Below are 21,614 nucleotides of genomic sequence, written 5' to 3'. Positions count from 1 at the left end.
AGACAGACAGACAGACAGACAGACAGACAGACAGACAGACAGACAGACAGACAGACAGACAGACAGACAGACAGACAGACAGACAGACAGACAGACAGACAGACAGACAGACAGACAGACAGACAGACAGACAGACAGACAGACAGACAGACAGACAGACAGACAGACAGACAGACAGACAGACAGACAGACAGACAGACAGACAGACAGACAGACAGACAGACAGACAGACAGACAGACAGACAGACAGACAGACAGACAGACAGACAGACAGACAGACAGACAGACAGACAGACAGACAGACAGACAGACAGACAGACAGACAGACAGACAGACAGACAGACAGACAGACAGACAGACAGACAGACAGACAGACAGACAGACAGACAGACAGACAGACAGACAGACAGACAGACAGACAGACAGACAGACAGACAGACAGACAGACAGACAGACAGACAGACAGACAGACAGACAGACAGACAGACAGACAGACAGACAGACAGACAGACAGACAGACAGACAGACAGACAGACAGACAGACAGACAGACAGACAGACAGACAGACAGACAGACAGACAGACAGACAGACAGACAGACAGACAGACAGACAGACAGACAGACAGACAGACAGACAGACAGACAGACAGACAGACAGACAGACAGACAGACAGACAGACAGACAGACAGACAGACAGACAGACAGACAGACAGACAGACAGACAGACAGACAGACAGACAGACAGACAGACAGACAGACAGACAGACAGACAGACAGACAGACAGACAGACAGACAGACAGACAGACAGACAGACAGACAGACAGACAGACAGACAGACAGACAGACAGACAGACAGACAGACAGACAGACAGACAGACAGACAGACAGACAGACAGACAGACAGACAGACAGACAGACAGACAGACAGACAGACAGACAGACAGACAGACAGACAGACAGACAGACAGACAGACAGACAGACAGACAGACAGACAGACAGACAGACAGACAGACAGACAGACAGACAGACAGACAGACAGACAGACAGACAGACAGACAGACAGACAGACAGACAGACAGACAGACAGACAGACAGACAGACAGACAGACAGACAGACAGACAGACAGACAGACAGACAGACAGACAGACAGACAGACAGACAGACAGACAGACAGACAGACAGACAGACAGACAGACAGACAGACAGACAGACAGACAGACAGACAGACAGACAGACAGACAGACAGACAGACAGACAGACAGACAGACAGACAGACAGACAGACAGACAGACAGACAGACAGACAGACAGACAGACAGACAGACAGACAGACAGACAGACAGACAGACAGACAGACAGACAGACAGACAGACAGACAGACAGACAGACAGACAGACAGACAGACAGACAGACAGACAGACAGACAGACAGACAGACAGACAGACAGACAGACAGACAGACAGACAGACAGACAGACAGACAGACAGACAGACAGACAGACAGACAGACAGACAGACAGACAGACAGACAGACAGACAGACAGACAGACAGACAGACAGACAGACAGACAGACAGACAGACAGACAGACAGACAGACAGACAGACAGACAGACAGACAGACAGACAGACAGACAGACAGACAGACAGACAGACAGACAGACAGACAGACAGACAGACAGACAGACAGACAGACAGACAGACAGACAGACAGACAGACAGACAGACAGACAGACAGACAGACAGACAGACAGACAGACAGACAGACAGACAGACAGACAGACAGACAGACAGACAGACAGACAGACAGACAGACAGACAGACAGACAGACAGACAGACAGACAGACAGACAGACAGACAGACAGACAGACAGACAGACAGACAGACAGACAGACAGACAGACAGACAGACAGACAGACAGACAGACAGACAGACAGACAGACAGACAGACAGACAGACAGACAGACAGACAGACAGACAGACAGACAGACAGACAGACAGACAGACAGACAGACAGACAGACAGACAGACAGACAGACAGACAGACAGACAGACAGACAGACAGACAGACAGACAGACAGACAGACAGACAGACAGACAGACAGACAGACAGACAGACAGACAGACAGACAGACAGACAGACAGACAGACAGACAGACAGACAGACAGACAGACAGACAGACAGACAGACAGACAGACAGACAGACAGACAGACAGACAGACAGACAGACAGACAGACAGACAGACAGACAGACAGACAGACAGACAGACAGACAGACAGACAGACAGACAGACAGACAGACAGACAGACAGACAGACAGACAGACAGACAGACAGACAGACAGACAGACAGACAGACAGACAGACAGACAGACAGACAGACAGACAGACAGACAGACAGACAGACAGACAGACAGACAGACAGACAGACAGACAGACAGACAGACAGACAGACAGACAGACAGACAGACAGACAGACAGACAGACAGACAGACAGACAGACAGACAGACAGACAGACAGACAGACAGACAGACAGACAGACAGACAGACAGACAGACAGACAGACAGACAGACAGACAGACAGACAGACAGACAGACAGACAGACAGACAGACAGACAGACAGACAGACAGACAGACAGACAGACAGACAGACAGACAGACAGACAGACAGACAGACAGACAGACAGACAGACAGACAGACAGACAGACAGACAGACAGACAGACAGACAGACAGACAGACAGACAGACAGACAGACAGACAGACAGACAGACAGACAGACAGACAGACAGACAGACAGACAGACAGACAGACAGACAGACAGACAGACAGACAGACAGACAGACAGACAGACAGACAGACAGACAGACAGACAGACAGACAGACAGACAGACAGACAGACAGACAGACAGACAGACAGACAGACAGACAGACAGACAGACAGACAGACAGACAGACAGACAGACAGACAGACAGACAGACAGACAGACAGACAGACAGACAGACAGACAGACAGACAGACAGACAGACAGACAGACAGACAGACAGACAGACAGACAGACAGACAGACAGACAGACAGACAGACAGACAGACAGACAGACAGACAGACAGACAGACAGACAGACAGACAGACAGACAGACAGACAGACAGACAGACAGACAGACAGACAGACAGACAGACAGACAGACAGACAGACAGACAGACAGACAGACAGACAGACAGACAGACAGACAGACAGACAGACAGACAGACAGACAGACAGACAGACAGACAGACAGACAGACAGACAGACAGACAGACAGACAGACAGACAGACAGACAGACAGACAGACAGACAGACAGACAGACAGACAGACAGACAGACAGACAGACAGACAGACAGACAGACAGACAGACAGACAGACAGACAGACAGACAGACAGACAGACAGACAGACAGACAGACAGACAGACAGACAGACAGACAGACAGACAGACAGACAGACAGACAGACAGACAGACAGACAGACAGACAGACAGACAGACAGACAGACAGACAGACAGACAGACAGACAGACAGACAGACAGACAGACAGACAGACAGACAGACAGACAGACAGACAGACAGACAGACAGACAGACAGACAGACAGACAGACAGACAGACAGACAGACAGACAGACAGACAGACAGACAGACAGACAGACAGACAGACAGACAGACAGACAGACAGACAGACAGACAGACAGACAGACAGACAGACAGACAGACAGACAGACAGACAGACAGACAGACAGACAGACAGACAGACAGACAGACAGACAGACAGACAGACAGACAGACAGACGTCAGATTATACCTAGGACCTTTGTGGTCTTAATCTGAAAACACCTTTTATAAACCGTTTCATTCTGTCATTAACAGATTGAAAACCTATGAACAACAATAAAGCTGATTTGTAACTATTAACTGTGCCATATTTGGTACAATTCGGAAATGTTAATGGAATAGAAGGATCTAAATAATTAATTTGTTTTTTTTTTTTTTACAATAATCCAGCCATTCCTTAAAACACCCATCGTTGATACGTGTTAATAGTTAAAGAAGCTCACATAATCTCGACTGAATTAGGTAACATTGATTTGTTTAATAAAGCTTGCCAGAATATGTCACGGCAACCAGAATAACCCTAGAAGAAATTTCAAATAAACTAATACGTGGACCAAAATAAATAGGATCTTTTACTGTATTTTTTTTTTTTTTTAAGGATAGGTTACCACGCTTGAGTTGGCCAATAGGGCACAAATACTTTGCCTTCTGCTTTATCGCATATTATTTTTTGTAACACTTTCAAAATAAAGGAGAACGGAGGGAATGCATAAAATGATAAATGAAACCATGAAACAGTAAAGGCATTGACAGCCCATGCATTGAGAACGTTTTTCGAGAAATGTAACGAGAAGTGGCACATACATTACATCAAGTAAAGAGGTCTATCTCTGATTTACCGAAAATATAAACTATTTTTAAAAGAAACATAAGAAACATATTCACAAAGTTCCTATGTCCCTATGCCTTATAGAATAGGCTTCAAGATTATCTTTATCATACAAGGGAAACTATTATAGTATACGAGACAATCACTGTTATATTTCTTGTTTCACACTACTGCCATCTTGCCATCTCTCTAGCAATTTCATTCAGATGTATGATATAGCAGGAACAATATCAATTCGCAGTAATACTTCGTTACTATTTAAGCTTTTTAGCACAAACTTTCAGACCAAAGCAAGCTACTTTCATTTCAAGATTGATAGTATTTACACTTATTCTGATTAATGTATTTTATTAATGATTCTTTAATCTCTTTTTTTTTTTTTTTTCAATAGGTAACTTTATAGTTATTTCTATCGCATCGAACATAAAACCTAAAAAATTACAAGTTGTGAGTTGTAAGTCCCAAGTCTTTCTAATAATTTAGAAAAAAAAATAGGCATGCTTCATATATCAATTTTTGTCATATAATAGTTGTGTGTAATAATGCTTGGAGATATTTCTATAATCCTCCATTTTAAAAATGTGATTACAAATCTATTTATGCAAAAGTAATCTTTTATCGCCATTTGGTTTCGGAACTAAAAATATGTTTAAAATAAATTCGCCATTAATGTGTGCGTGCATCTAGATTTTGCATTAATATATAACAGACATTAGATTGACAGATTTATATAGATATAGATATAGCAATTATATCTAACAGACATTAGATTGATTAACAAAGTCTGAAGTATTATTCCGAATACGAATTGGAAATGAAGTAAAAGGAATTTCATATCCATGTAACCACGATGAAATGATGGGATCATCTGTAATATCACTCCAACATTTAATATAGCGCTGCAATCTAACTAAATAATTTTAGAGGTACTGTCTCGGGTACTTGTAAGTTCTCGGTGCTGGCTGGTCGGATATCCCCCGCTGTTGAGAGCTGTTCAGCGCTACACGATGACCCTGGCTGCGGCGAGGCTTCTCTGTTTCAGACTTCAGCCCCGTTTTCCAAGGCAGGGTTTTCGAGATTAATCGATTATTATTAGGATTATTATTACTTCTTAAGAAATCTGAAAAACAAACATCTTCAATATTTTTGTGTGATTTTCCTTAGCTAGTGATAATTCAATAGCTTAATTAATAGCCGCAACGGCGTTTCTGTTTAGTCATTAGTGATGAATCCCTCTTGACCATTGCCTGCCTTAACCTCAGGGTTAAAGACGGGCGCGACCAACAAATCGCAATTTTCGGGTATTCAATATTCTTGGAGTATCTTATCTTTAACCTCCTTTTGTAGCCCCTTACTAAGTATTTCAAGCCATCATGATGGTCTTTAGGTCTTTATGGATAGCCTTCCCAAATTTGTTGTCTACAATACAATCACCCAATAGAGCGAGCATCTCTTCATCGATCTCTGGCTCCTGGGACTATGCCGGTGCATCACTTGAGACTAGCACGATCGCAGTGGCTGGTGTCGGGCTCCGGGCGCAAGATTGATTACCCGCTGAGCTTGGGCTCGGCGTACTGTTCGAGGTGGTCAAATAGGGATCGCTGAAAGATTTGTGGTAGAAGCCACAGGCATATTCTGCATGCTAGGGTTTGATTTATATTCGTCAGGCTGGTCAAGGAGTGAAGCCATATAAGCGATTAAAACCGAAATGTTTATCAATGCCATACCATTATCAGTTTTTTTTTTTTTTTGTGGTAACAAGAAGTATAAGAATGCCTAATAAGTGTTTTTTACGTGACCAGCATTTTTTAGCCCAGATGGCGTCCCGCACTAATTTACATTATAAAAATGTAACAAGAATCGTAAATATGATCTTTGAGAATGGACTTAGCCCCAGTTGGGCTAAGTGAAAAAAAGGTTTTGCGACAGGGATAGCCCAGTTGGCGTCCCGCATCACTAATTTACATTGTAAAAATGTAACAAGAATCATAAATATGATCTTTGAGAATGGACCTAGCCCCAGTTGGGCTAAGTGAAAAAAGATTTTGCGACAGGGATAGCCCAGTTGGCGTCCCGCATCACTAATTTACATTGTAAAAATGTAACAATAATCATAAATATGATCTTTGAGAATGGACCTAGCCCCAGTTGGGCTAAGTGAAAAAAGATTTTGCGACAGGGATAGCCCAGTTGGCGTCCCGCATCACTAATTTACATTGTAAAAATGTAACAATAATCATAAATATGATCTTTGAGAATGGACTTAGCCCCAGTTGGGCTAAGTGAAAAAAGATTTTGCGACAGGGATAGCCCAGTTGGCGTCCCGCATCACTAATTTACATTGTAAAAATGTAACAATAATCATAAATATGATCTTTGAGAATGGACCTAGCCCCAGTTGGGCTAAGTGAAAAAAGGTTTTGCGACAGGGATAGCCCAGTTGGCGTCCCGCATCACTAATTTACATTGTAAAAATGTAACAAGAATCATAAATATGATCTTTGAGAATGGACTTAACCCCAGTTGGGCTAAGTGAAAAAAGGTTTTGCGACAGGGATAGCCCAGTTGGCGTCCCGCATCACTAATTTACATTGTAAAAATGTAACAAGAATCATAAATATGATCTTTGAGAATGGACTTAACCCCAGTTGGCCTAAGTGAAAAAAGGTTTTGCGACAGGGATATCCCAGTTGGCGTCCCGCATCACTAATTTACATTATAAAAATGTAACAAGAATCATAAATTAATATGATCTTTGAGAATGGACCTAGCCCCAGTTGGGCTAAGTGAAAAAAGGTTTTGCGACAGGGATAGCCCAGTTGGCGTCCCGCATCACTAAATGTCATCATATTACGTATGAAATTAAATTATGATAGCAAATCGTTTTCTTACAAGAAAATGTGGGTATATTAGATGTTGAACTGACCTGACGACTTACTCCCTGAATAATGATGTTTTTCTTCTAACATTATCGCCCCTGAAGATACGGTTCGACGCCGCGTTGGCCTATCGAGTCTTGCCTCGATTTTCCGTAATTTTTTCCTAATATCTGCATATTTTTCATTACTTTCACGTTTACGTTTGCCTTTTGGCATGACTAACTAAATAATTTTATTTAAATTTTATAAATTCTAAGATTTCCACGATTAAAATTATTTTTATTTGAATTAGCGTGTCTAGGCTTTGAACACAGAAACACAGAATGAAGATGGCGACCTATGGCCGCGCGGGGGTGGTGTTTGGGTTACCATGGTGATATTTTGAAAAATTCCTATTAACTTTAAAAAACTGTGTCATTGGCTGTAGCATAGGAGTATACTACAATATGTTAATATAAAATCGGGTCGAGTGAAGCTGAGAAATATAATATTAGTATAGATAAAGATGAGGGTATAAATTTTTAATGCCGGATCTCGTACTACATGTACGTAGTTTTTGTTTGAATACCTACCATTTGCCGGCAAGGTCGTCTTCGTCGTTATCAACCCATATACGGCTCACTGCTGAACTCGAGTCTCCTCTCATTTTGAGAGGGGTTAGGCCAATAGTCCACCACGCTGGCCCAATGCGGACAGACAACTTGGCAGACTTCACACACGCAGAGAATTAAAAAATTCTCTGGTGTGCAGGTTTCCTCACGATGTTTTCCTTCACCGTTTGAGGTACGCGTGATTTAATTTCTTAAAATGCACACAAGTGAAAAGTTGGAGGTGCATGCCCCGGACCGGATTCGAACCCACACCCTCCGAAATCGGAGGCAGAGGTCATATCCACTGGGCTATATCGTATCTACTGGGCTATCACAAGGTATGGGCAAGGTATTTGATGCGATTTTATTAATAAAATGTAGATTTATTTATGTTCTCGACATTCAATAATCACTAATATGGGTCACCTTCAATTTAACTGCGAAAACGTTTACATTAACGTTAAAACGTCCGTGTGTAGGGAAATCTGAAAACAGAGGGCGTAGTGGCAGTTTGATACTGTTACTGTCACGTAACGTAAACGCCAATTTCTAAAGAATTGAAACAGCGCCATCTAGTGGCAATTCCATATAAATTTGCGTAAACGTCAACGTGATAGTAACAGGATGAAAATATTGAAAACTCCCACTAGGCACACTGTACAGTTAAAACTAAAGGTATATACGAGTATAGTGTCGCCCGCATTATGTGTCACCTGTGTAACATTCAAACAGCAGTGTGTAATGCAAAGACTTTTCATGTAAAAATGTTTATTTTAACACAATCAAAGGCTAAAAAAAGTTAAATTATATTAATTGTAAAACATGGCTAAAACTCACGCTACAACGTCGGTGTATGCCCGTCTATTTTCGAACCCAGATGAAGCCCTTAGTCATGAGTTGGTTTTTGCAACGCGGCACGATCCAAACTGAAATTAATATGAATAACACTTACAATTTTCTAAAAAAATTAATCGATCGAAGACTGAAGACTCGTATGTTACGTGTAGGTGGAACTGGTGGAAACACATCTTTATTTACCTATTGAAAATAATTGGAAACCCGTGAGTTTCGCCCTGGCTACACCGAAGAATCCAATAACATTAATCGCTTTAGGGCGGGTCGAAATTGTAATTTTACGCTGATATCGTTTTTCTATAACCATTTTAGAACATAAAGAGATTTCGTAAAAGACTTTTTGTCTCGTCTAAGTGAAACAACAAACGTATAATTTTAAAATACTTAATCTTTTTAGGTTTTTTTATGTTTTTCGTTTATAAATAGTAATAATTAACAAATAACATCCACTTAGTTGAGTTAGAGGGAGAATGTATTCGTAAGTATAACCCTGTTTACCCACTTTAGAAGAAGTAAGAGAATACTTTATTGCACACAATATAAATCAAATTGAAAATTAAAAAATAATAATTACTGAAAACTAAAAATTACTAGATACTAAAAATTAGCATGCACAGACGACCTTATTGCTAAAAGCAATATCTAACAGACAACCCCTGACGACAGGACCCACTTTATAACATAATGTACAATTATTCTGTTTCCTTAGTACAGTATATTAACAAGAAAGGGACAAACGTAATCCGGGCTAAACGTGTTTTGTGAAACGCAAACAAACTTGCCGAATAATGCGGATGAGAGATTTAGGCGGGCTAATTAAAGGAACGTGGGATGAGACAGCAAGAGCCCTTGCTGCTGTGTTGTCATCGCATAAACAATATTCTATACATTGCTTAGGCATTGTATAGAATGTAGGATTATACACATTGCCGGTAACATATACAGTGACAAGGAATATAATATTAGAAGTTGTAGGCAACTTTACGCAATACTAAGTTACTTAATCCCTTTGCAACGACCCCTCACTTCTCATAACGCTATTAAGTTCTCAATCTTCATTAAACGACGTAGCTACGGCACAGGCATAATTCATTTTTACGAAACTCAACTCTACGACGTTTACTAAAGCATTGAATAAAACATTTTCTTGTTGAGTATAACGATTTTAAAAGAGAAACAGTATATTTCTGGCCTTTCATAGCAGATCCTGCTTTCCAAACCAGTCTCTACAAAGTCAAACTTAACATTTCAAAAATGGTTTTGATTTGACTTGTATTATACTTCAAAAGCTTCATTTTTATACCTCTTTGTTAGCTGTGACTAAAACGCATGAGGAACTCTCAACTTATGGATCGGTTAATGAAACATGTATTTCCTTTTCTACTGTATCAAAACTGAAAGCTGAGACGTTTTACCGACTACGGCAAAGCCAAAAGGAAGAGCTTCTAATGATTTTAGCAAAATGTATGAATGTTTGTGTTTACGACTACGTTCTTTCGTAGCGTTTCCGTTATTCGCAGCACCTAAGCTATGCACCCGATTTTGATGATTAAGGTGTCATCCATTCGGCATATGAAGGCTCGAGTAACAGACTAACGTAGAGAACATTTGCAAGAGGTTTATGTCCAGTAGTGGACGTCCATCGGCTGATAATGATGATAGACAACATTTTAAAATGACTTCAACAATCGAAAACAAAGCTCAAGCAAATAAAACAAGACACAAAAATACTTCACCAATACGGATTATAAAATCCTGTAGTGCATGCAATGCTCTTTTAAGTGTATACTCGTACATATAGTGCATAGCGCTGTATTAGGTATATAATTATATGGTATCTAAGCGGTACGGCTTACATTTATAATTGAATGAATATCGATTTCAGAACTATCTTCATTAATATTTGATGATGCTGTTTGCGTCTCGCCTTGATCATCTTGGAATACAATACGAGTATGTACTTACCTACATTACACAGAGTGTAACATCTTTAGGTCTTCTAAATTAGCAAAAAGACTCCTTTTTTAATATAATTGTATCCAACGCAAATTGTATCCAAATAATCCCACAACGTTTTCGAGACAATATCATCAGCATCATCATTGGCCTTCTTCAAATTGAAGTCTGGCGGTAATGTGTAAAAAACTCTTACGGTCATTTACAAAATTTTCAAGCTGTGTGTTGTCCACTTAACTCTTTGACATTATCTATCCAATTTCTCCGCTGTCTTCCTGGACCACGTTTTCCGGATATCTTGCCTTTTAGGATCAACCTATGAAACTCATAGAGGCTACAATATAAACGGTCAAAGATTCCATTTGATCCCAAAATTAGCTTTCCAAATGTCGACACGTATAAAATGAAGAAATAAATCCCCAGTATTACGCATTTTGGAGCACATACGTCATTCGCGACGAAAGTTTGCACAATAAAGTTTGTTCAGCTGGACTTACTTCGTACCTAAACCTCAGAGCCACAAGTTGTAAACTATTTACGATCGCATAAAAACTCTGTATTAACGCCATTCGTCTAGATTTCTCCCAAAATTTCTCATATTGTAGTTACTATCGATCACGGATATTAATAGTGGAACTCAAGATGAAGATGTGTGTAATCTGTCTCGTTCCAATATCTACAATAACCTATTAATTGTTGATTTCCATTATATCACTCAGCAATATAATGCGGACTACAGACCTGCAGTTTTAATTGAACGGAACTGTTCAGTTAAATCGTCCGTGTGAGGCAAAACTGAGAACTGTACAGTTTTTGTAATGAAATTTTGATTGGATAAAACTGTACAGTTAAGACTGCGCATGTCTGTAGCCCGCATTACTTTGATATTTAAAATATAATGAGTAATTTTCAATTAAGAGTACACGAAAAAATAGCCCTTTGTCTTTTTACTTGAAAATTGGAAGCAAGATTTCTTCCAAGATTAAATAATTGAATTTTTATAACTATCATTTCCTTTTAGGTCACTCTGGGCGGATACTGTGTATGTGCGTCACCAGAGAATCTCAGTATCTCTTAACTGGCTCTGAGGACACCAGTGTCATTGTATGGGACCTACACACCTTGGCTGTCAAGACGAAAATTCTGTAAGTAGCCTCTGTGACAAGTTTTAATGGTGTAAATGTTTAAAGAGCATTATTATTTGTGTATTTTTTTCGGGATAATCAACTGTTAATATATTCAAGACCATGGTTATTACATTATCTGTAACAGTGAATACTTAGCTATTACCTAAATGATTTTAAAGCTTGCATAGTAAAAGCTAGAATAAGTCTTTTATTACTTAAAGTTAGCTTATTTAATAATGATTCCAACCAATAAGTTTATTTAAATAGCTCCCATACAAAACTTTATTGAAATTGTCATTTTAATCACGCGTGACCTTAGCGCGTGTGGACACTCGACGGAAGCCTCACAGATTCGCGAAATTGCGCGAAAATGAGTACTGTTTACCAACAGACAAACTAAAAATGAGGGTATGAATCACTAGTCATTCCACACCAAATAACAACTATAATTAACTTGTTCTTAAATAATGAAATGAATTTGATTAATAAGCTTAGAACAATTAGATATGGTTAATATATTTTAGATAACGTTTTATAAACAAACCATACATAATTTAAAATAAAAAGTTATGAAATGAGTGTGAGTATAAGTTTTCTACCTTCATTTCTAATTTCATTGTTGGTAGCAGATGAGCGAATATAACTTCTAGACAAGCGTCTTCTACTACAACTGCATGACTGTTTACCATAATGCGTGATACATAAAACGCTAATACTTATATATTACATATAGTTTAAAATGTAAAACTGCAGACACAAACAAATAAAATTAAAATAATTTTATGAAACGCTCTTGGTTAGCGGAATACTTTGTGACACAGCGAATAATGGATAGATGTAAAATAAATAGAACTTCTCCTAAAAGGGAAACACAATAGCGTAAACTCCACAATTTAATGGTTTTGTGTGTTAACTTATGAAATTTCCTTTGAAATGTAATCCGTATTTGACTTGCTGTTCAAACACCTAAATGAATACGTTAGTGTTTTCAACGATGAAGTTAAATAATTATTTTGTATTCGGGAATGTTTTTGTAAGTTGCTAATTAGAATGGAATTTAATTATAATGTAAATTATTTAAAACTATCAGAAGAGTTTTTGAGGTTCCTAAAGCCCAAAGGATATAACCAGTAGCGTAGCGTGCTTTCGAGGGGCCCTGTATCAAAATTAGTTGGAGGGCCCAAATGAAGGGTAAAGATTTCTAAAAAAGAAGTAAAAATGCTCGCTTAAAATAAATATGACTGTGACTTAACCTATGTAGGATGTTTACAACTATTAGGCGCACGCTTACCCAGGAAAAAAAAAGAGATCGTGGATTAACTTCATTTTACAAATTTTTGCTTTCACACTTACCTATGGGGCGCCGTATCATTGATACGGCTGATACGGCGGTAGCTACGCCTGGATAAAATGCATATTTACCCTTGGACCCTTTACTAAGACTTCGCTATCCGTCCGTCCGTCTATATCTAGCTGTAGGTATCTCATGAACCATGATAGTTAGAGAGTTTTCACAGAAGATGTATTTCTGTTACCTCTACAACAACAAATACCTACTAAAAACAGAATGAAACAGAAAGAGGGCTCCTATGCAACAAACGTGATTTTTTGTCTTTTTTATTAAAAAAAAGGAAGAGGTTCTCAATTCGCGCATATTTTTTTTTGTTTGGTACCCCATATTTACGTCATTTATTGACCAATTTTGACAAATATTTTTTTGTTTGAAAGAATTCTACTTCCAGACTGGTCCCGATGAACCACTCCATTGGTCCAATGAACTAATCTTCACGAATAGAGGTTTAGTAATTATGTGTTAAAATGAAAATAACTGAATTAAGGGAACAAAATTGCCCATACTGTGGTGCATAGGGTCACTATGCTAGACACACTAAGAACAAAAAAATAAAATCTTTTCTACAAATTCCTTTAAGCGTCTGAAAGTCTGAGTCGCACTTATCCGGTTTATAATTTTTTTATTTGTTGTTTTATTTAGAGAGCACATAGCACCAGTACTGTGTGTGGCAGCAATTGTGAATCGGTCGTTGGTCATCAGTGGAGGAGAGGACTCTGCGGTTATTGTTACGTCACTAGTTGATGGTGCATTGGTAAGTATATAACTATTAAAGTACCTATTAAACGTACATCCGTTGCCTACTGATAACCCTTCGTGGATATCATACAGTAGACAGATGACATTTCTCAATTAATTTGTTTATTTTAATAAAATAAAGACCAAATTAGTGAATAGGCAAGCTGGTCCAATTTCCACATCCTTCCAACTTTGACTAATGGATTTTTTAAACCATTTTTTTTTCATTTTAGTGAAACTGAGTTATTAAAAGGAAGCCATATACACCCTTGCAATTTGTATATACACTATTTTCATTCACTGAGCAATCAATTGCCAATACCAACAAGAACTCTCGCAGATATACAGATATAGGTTGGCCGTCCGTAGAATATACCAATAGGTATCACTTATATGTGTATATGCAAGCCCGCATATCTCCAACAAAATAATCAAATAAACACCAACCGTATCAGAATCAAGATTCACTATCAATTACGCACAAATTAATCGTTGTCCAGTAAAATTATAAAAGCTCTGAATTTAGTTGTTCGATATCCAGCCAACTCACAATAATTGTATGTCTGCTGGAGCTTTGGCCAAGGCCAAACCAACGAACGCGTCCAGTTCACATCGACGGCACGGCGTTGATCAGTGTAATATGCGAACTTGCAGCAAAATGTTCAAATCGACGCGTCCTCTGATTTTATACATTACATCTGCGGGCTTATTAGGTATGTATCTTGATGTACCATTGTAATAATGAGTCACATCCTTTTTTTATCGTATTTTTGTTTTTGTGATCATCTAACACAGTTATTTCAACGAAATAACCTTAACTGCACAATTTTACATTAAGCGGTATTTGTTTTTGTTTCAACGATTATCTACCACCATACCAGTTTTTCGTTAAAATAAAGTTACCTGCTAGCACCATCACTATACTAACGTTACTTTGAGTAAAATGACGATAATTGTGTTATTTCGTTGAAAACATAATGTTACATTAATGCAAAAACAAAAATACGATAAAAAACGATCTAGTGATTGATTACTTGAATGGTACACCGAGTTACATAATGAGGCTGTTGATCGCCACCGTGTAAGCTACCACGGACGCGACTCGGATTTAATATTTGCTGAAACATCTCTTTTCTTAGGTAACAAAGCTCGACCATCACCGTGGTCCTGTCACGACGATAAAAGTGATCCAAGATGGCGACATATTGGTGACGTGTTCCCAAGATGGCACCGTTTGCACGTGGAATGTCGACAGCTTCACACTGCTCAGCACGGTGTCGACCGGCGTTCCGATCCACGCTATGGAAGTCACCGAGGACAATGTATTCCTGGTCACGCTTCAAGGGGAAAACGAACTGCACATACGTACTTTCATTACTGGCACGCATTTACATGTACTGAAGAGGCATAAGGCTAAGGTGAGATTCTTTAGTGTTATTAAATTTCCTATAATATACTGTTTATTTATCTTGCAATCGAACTAATTTCTGTTCATCATCGTCAACCAAGTTCTGTATAGGAGAGGAAATTTGAAGGAAAGACCCAAAGCGGATTGGTGAGCCGGTGATAATATTTGATTCTGTGATAAGTTCTAAGTATATTAATGGCGGTTTAATGTAGGTACTCTCCGAAGTACATAAAGTGTCCTTCCTTCTAGCTAATATTTTTTAATTTAAGTAAACGCCATATAGACCGGCCCAGAACTACTAATTCACATTCTTCAGAAATAACTTCTTGATTGTTTGAGTTCTACGCATATTTTAATCAACGGACTAAAGAGGATGTAAAGAAATTTAATATGTTTGTTCTTAAACCGTTCCTCTATTTATTTTAAACTTTGACAACTTGTTCTGCAAACCCAGTTCTGCAAAGCCTCCAACCCAAAAAAACTACGCTTTTCGTGGCATTGTTGAAAAATATAATGCTTTTGTAAAGCATTCTAATAAATCATATAATTGAGAAATCAGTCTAACACCAAATTAGGAACGTGCGGTAATAATCCAAGAGCCACATTACAATCACAAATGTCTCAAACAAGGCAAATGAGGGTATAATGAGGGCAAATGAGAATTCCAGAAATTGTTCTCACAGTCATTGGCGGTAATTGAGGAATGCCGTATTGTTTCAAGACTTACTTACGGTTTGGGAGAATAAATTACTGTTGATTCGTAATAAGGCGAAGACTTCAGCAACATGGCAATAACGCGCAAATTTGATTCTGGCGTAAAATGAATAAGAGAATATTTAAATGAGGAGATCCGCAGAGGACCAAAAGCCATCGTCAACTACAAGTCAGCTATACGTCTCGCCCATTGCTATATGGTATGCAATAGGCGGGACGTTATAGTTCGAAGAGCTAATGGAAGATGCACTAATGGCCTACCCACACTAAAAAGCACAGTGTTCGTCCACTAGGTGGACCGACGACATCCAGCGGGAGCCAGGAAGCCGTCGGATGCTGGCCGAATCGAACCCAGAAACCACATTTACTCTATATTGAAAACCACAGCATCAGTAACCATGTGTAAGCAACTAAGGATCAAATACTCGCTATCATTTCAATCGTATACATCAATTTACGTAAACATTCTAGAAACAACAATACAATGTCGCAAAAATGGAAATATCAAAATTATTTCTGTCTTCGCTTTGACGTAGGTAACTGAACCCTTAAAAACGTTCGATCCAAAAACTCGAACGGGTGCTTTTATATTATGAGCGTTTTCATCAACTTTTGCCTAATTTTCGCTTTGAAGATTGTTGCACAATCATTATTTGACGAAGTAACTGTTTCTGAATGTTTTGGACCAAGAGCTGCCAGACAAACCTCATTTTAAAAAGGCTGAAAGTTTGTCAGTCTATCCTAATAAAATAGGTAAGTACAGTAGCTAGTTATTGAATTTGAACCGTTGTGCATTTGGAAGGTACCAAGTTGTGAGTTTTGTGATTCTCAATTAACTAAGCATAAAGCGTAATTTTTGGTATTTTACAGGGTATTTTAAAAAGGAAACATGTCTCACGTCGCCAGACCGTTAGCCTTGTGGCAATCCCTGTCTACCTTTAAAGTTTTCTTTAAAATTCTTTAACGGTGTTTTTCGAAGGGTTGCCGCGAAGCTCATCGACTGGCGACTGGGAATATGAATTTTCATATTATGCCAAGAAAAATAAGCTTTATGCTTGGACAATTGTAGGTCTGTATTCTTGAAACCTGCTACCTTCCAAAGCCACCACGGCCCGTGCGGGCTAGGGGACGTGTAGGGGTGAATGAAAAACCCACGACTGATGCACCTCACTTCCCCACACGCACGATTTCACACTCGCGCAGTTTACCCCCGTCGCCCGCATACCATAGGAGTGTCATCAACGAAGTCAGTCTGTAGAAGCATAGGCTGACAAACTTTCCATTCTAAAATGAGGTACGTCTCGCTATCGCAGGCTTTCGTTCTAAAAACTTTGTAATGCGAACATTATACCTACTCGAACTGGCGCAACTCAACTCCAAACTGAACTAAGTTGATTGTTGGTTTGGTCTTTGTTGTCGTCATTATTTTGTACCCAAGTGATTACGGCGTATATTGCAAAACGCTTCAAAAATTCAGTGGCCAATTAAAAAAACTTATAATGGGGATGGTAACTAGGTTTGAATACCTATATTGATTTTTATGATACATTCGGGTAAATAAGGTCAATGTTATCTCATTGATACATAAAAACCAAAGATTGACTGGATATTTGCAAAATAAATAAGATTATAAAATTTCAAAATCTATTAAAAATCTTTTATCGTAATTAGATGAAAATTCATACAGTTTTAGCTTCCTTACATTAAATGTGACATTTTTGAACTATAAACGTAAACGCAGAAATAACAAAGATATTAGTAATTTTGTTTAAACGCCCATACAAATCTAACGATCATTAATTGCCTACGACGTCATAAGTTCGTACCATTTTGTGTGGGGCGTATTTCAGGGATCCGCGGCAGCGCCGCAAATCTGACCCTTTAAATCCCTGTAGCTCCGAAAGTAATGATCGCAGACACCCTGTTACTTTTACAAAATTGCTTTACTATTAGCATACTCTTAATTTATATACAATTTAAAAAACTGTCATCATCCCTATTGTGATAAATATATCAAAATTAAATAAATATTCATGTATAAAATTTAATTTATACGTATATAGGTACGTAATGCATGATTGAGAAACTACCAAATTAAATTCTCGGCATACCTAAATGTATTTGGTCTGGTTGGCATTTTAATATAAAATAGAGATGAAAAGAAAATAGTTGTGGTTCTTTTAATTTAATTAAATTAATTTAAATTAATTTAACGCTTAATGACGAAAGTCGCCAATTAATTACAGGTAGATTAAAGAATAGTCTTTCAAATAACTTCTTTCACGTTCCTACGGTAAGCTACTTACTACATTTAATTTAATGTCCTTCAATTACTTGAAAAAACATGATCCAATTACGGAACGATTCTAATTGACTTGAATTCTCGGAATGTTGATTTAAAGATGAACGAGGAATTGGCTTCAATGGAAAAAGAAGAATTTAAATTCACATATTTTATGAAATTTGTGTGGAAGCTTTCCATTGCTAAACGTTAAAGATACCTACTTATTCTCTATCTATAGGTAATAATATTATAAAGATGATAGATTTTATTGTTTGCTTGTATTAAGTTCTGAAATTACTGGACTGACTGCAACTTTTTAATTGATCTACTCTTTACTCGTAAATCTATACTAACTATAAAGCTGAAAAGTTTGTTTGTTTGAACGCGCTAATCTCAGGAACTACTTGTCCGATTTGAAAAAGTCTTTCAGTGTCAGATAGCCCATTTATCAAGGAAGACTATAGGCTATATATTATCCCCCTATTCTTACGGGAACGGAAACAATGCGGGTGAAACTGCGCGGCGTCTACTAGTCTTCTATATAAGTATTTCAAATCCCTACTTTGTTGGTTCATCTGTTACGTTTTCACGCCTAAACCGCCCAATCGATTTTAGGGGCGTTCACTGCTGGACAAAGAGCTCTTTGATGGACTTCCAATCACCACTGTCTCCAGCTAGCATCCAGCGGCTTCACTGCGCTTTCTAGTGCGAGGTTGGCATTCCAGCACCTTGGTGCCTCTATATCCAGCAGCTCTTCGAACTATGTGCCCCGTTCATGCCACCTCGACTTTGTGATTCACTTGCTATTATATTGCCGGTGACTTTGGGTAATGTGCGATTCTCCTACCTACGCAGACAAAGCCAAGGGCACCAACTAGTGTCAAACAACCATGTAAAGAAAATGAATAAATCGACGTACCCTTGAACTGTTTCAATTAGTAATAAGTTAAATATGTATCGCAGATTGTTCGCCTCAGTCCAACTTTATTATTGATCGGTTGTTTGTTTAGGTATAGTTTCTTATTGAGATTCATCTTCTGTACCTACTTGAGTACAGTAATATGTTACTCCTACGCTTTAAATTACAAACCAAGACTACGAGTATTTGTAGCTTTAACCCTGTATCTCATTTCTGAACAATACTAAACTAACGTATTAGTTATTAGAGTAACGAAAAGTTTGAAGTGCAAATAATTGACACGACATAAATGTTTTTCTCTGATCTATTTATGAGTCCTTTTTTTTAAATTTTGAACAATTTTAATAAAATATAATACAGAACACTATCAAAAATGTTTATATTAATTGATATAAATAATATTCATCATCATCATCATCATATCAGCCGATGGACGTCCACTGCAGGACATAGGCCTTTTGTAGGGACTTCCAAACATCACGATACTGAGCCTCAGTCCACCTGGTGGGGGGTCGGCCAACACTGCGCTTACTAGTGCGGAGTCGCCATTCCAGCACTTTGGGACCCCAACGTCCATCGGCTCTTCGAACTATGTGCCCCGCCCATTGCCACTTCAGCTTCGCAACTCGTTGAGCTATGTCTGTGACTTTGGTTCTTCTGCGGATCTCCTCATTTCTGATTCGATCACGCAGAGATACTTCTAACATAGCTCTTTCCATCGCCCACTGTGTGAGTCTGAATAAATAATATTATAGATAGGGAAATAGAATTATATAAAATAGTTACATGAATTATTAATGAAATGTAGGTATAATATACATACAAGCTTTTTTAAATAATTTTTCTTCTAGAATTTAGGTTACAAATGGGGTTGTCCACTTTTCCTCTGGGAATATATTTCAAATGTTTTTGCTGTAAATGGTTTCCAAATAATGTCGCTCTTCTAACAAGGGTTTAGACCCAAAATCTTTATAATTTAATAGAAGCAATTATCACCTTTCCAATTCTATCTACTAAAGTTTTAGGGCTAAATTAGACCTAAATCGTAGAGTACAAATTATAAGAGAAGGAAAAACCTTCCTTTATAATGTTATCATATCTAGATACTTTATAATTAAAGAAATAATGAAATATAGTTGGACGTTTAACATTTGAAATTTCAATAGCAGTAAGATTTTTATGTAAAATGTATTTAAATGAATTTTTACAATTTGAATTTACTTTTCATTTCATAAGAAAAAAGGAAGCTTACAATATTAATGATGCTAAGAAAAGAGTAGGCAACTTGGCGAACTGCTAAATACTGCAAAAATACACAAGTTTCAATGTTGTTAGTACAAAGTTTATTACGAAACAAGCACGTAAAATCGGTAAATCACAAAGGGTTCATCAGATATATCATCTTTAACTGTGCTGGCGTAAAAACTTTTACCATCATAAAGTATTTGTAATAAATAACAAAGGGAAATTTGTAGGGCGAAAAGAAAGAGTTAGGTACGAAGTAATTACGTTGTCAATAAATTTTATAATAACAAAACAAAACATGGCTGGTGGGAGGCTTTGGCCGTGGCTAGTTGCCACCCTACCGACAAAGACGTACCGCCAAGCGATTTAGCGTTCCGGTACGATTTCGTGTAGAAACCGAAAGGAGTGTGGATTTTCATCCTCCTCCTAACAAGTTTGCTCGCTTCCATCTTAGATTACATCATCACTTACCATCAGGTGAGATATTAGTCGAGGGCTAACTTGTGAAGAATTGAAAAAAAAAACATTTTTATAATGATCAGTAGAGTGGAGACCACTTTATACTTGTAATGTTTTTTTATTACAATTACTATTACCCTATGCCCACAAACCTGTATTAAAATAGCATGGTGAATGTAAGCTTCAAATCTCGTCTGATATGGGGGGGAGAGACCAGATCAATTCACTAACTTTGAAGTGAAAATTAATTTAATATTTGTGTTTTTGGGCCTATGAATATAATGCTGAAGTCAAAATATATTCATTTAATTGCGAAAATTCCAAATCCAGTTTTCCGTATAGGTATGCAAAGCTGTGTGTGCCATAGCTTTTCACAGAAGTACTACAAAGTTCATTTCTGCTGGACAAACAACATTGCTGTGGTCCAATCTGAAAGGTTGACAACAAAACACCTTAATACATCATGTTCCTAGAGTATAGTTTGTGTCGCTTTGTTGTTTTAAGCGACATCATTTTACTTAACATCAGATGAGCTATTACATAAATTAAGTATTACTATAAAAAATGAGAAAGTTTTACTTCATAAAATCTCTTTAGGACTCCGTTATGA

General features: G+C 38.2%; 1 protein-coding gene across 1 annotated transcript in view; it reads left to right on the top strand.

The window, feature by feature from the left end:
- The window catches only part of LOC112048843 (protein qui-1), a 149,873-nt gene that overhangs the window by 105,614 nt on the left and 22,645 nt on the right, over positions 1-21,614 (top strand). Inside the window, exons 16-18 of the mRNA XM_024086525.2 lie at positions 11,781-11,904; positions 13,880-13,991; positions 15,115-15,393. Of these exons, the coding sequence (XP_023942293.2) occupies positions 11,781-11,904; positions 13,880-13,991; positions 15,115-15,393 (515 nt within the window). The remainder of the gene's footprint in view (positions 1-11,780; positions 11,905-13,879; positions 13,992-15,114; positions 15,394-21,614) is intronic.

The sequence above is a fragment of the Bicyclus anynana genome, chromosome 7, assembly GCF_947172395.1.
Source record: "Bicyclus anynana chromosome 7, ilBicAnyn1.1, whole genome shotgun sequence".
NCBI classification, from domain to species: Eukaryota; Metazoa; Arthropoda; class Insecta; order Lepidoptera; family Nymphalidae; genus Bicyclus; species Bicyclus anynana.
This window is presented reverse-complemented; position numbering and strand designations above follow the sequence as displayed.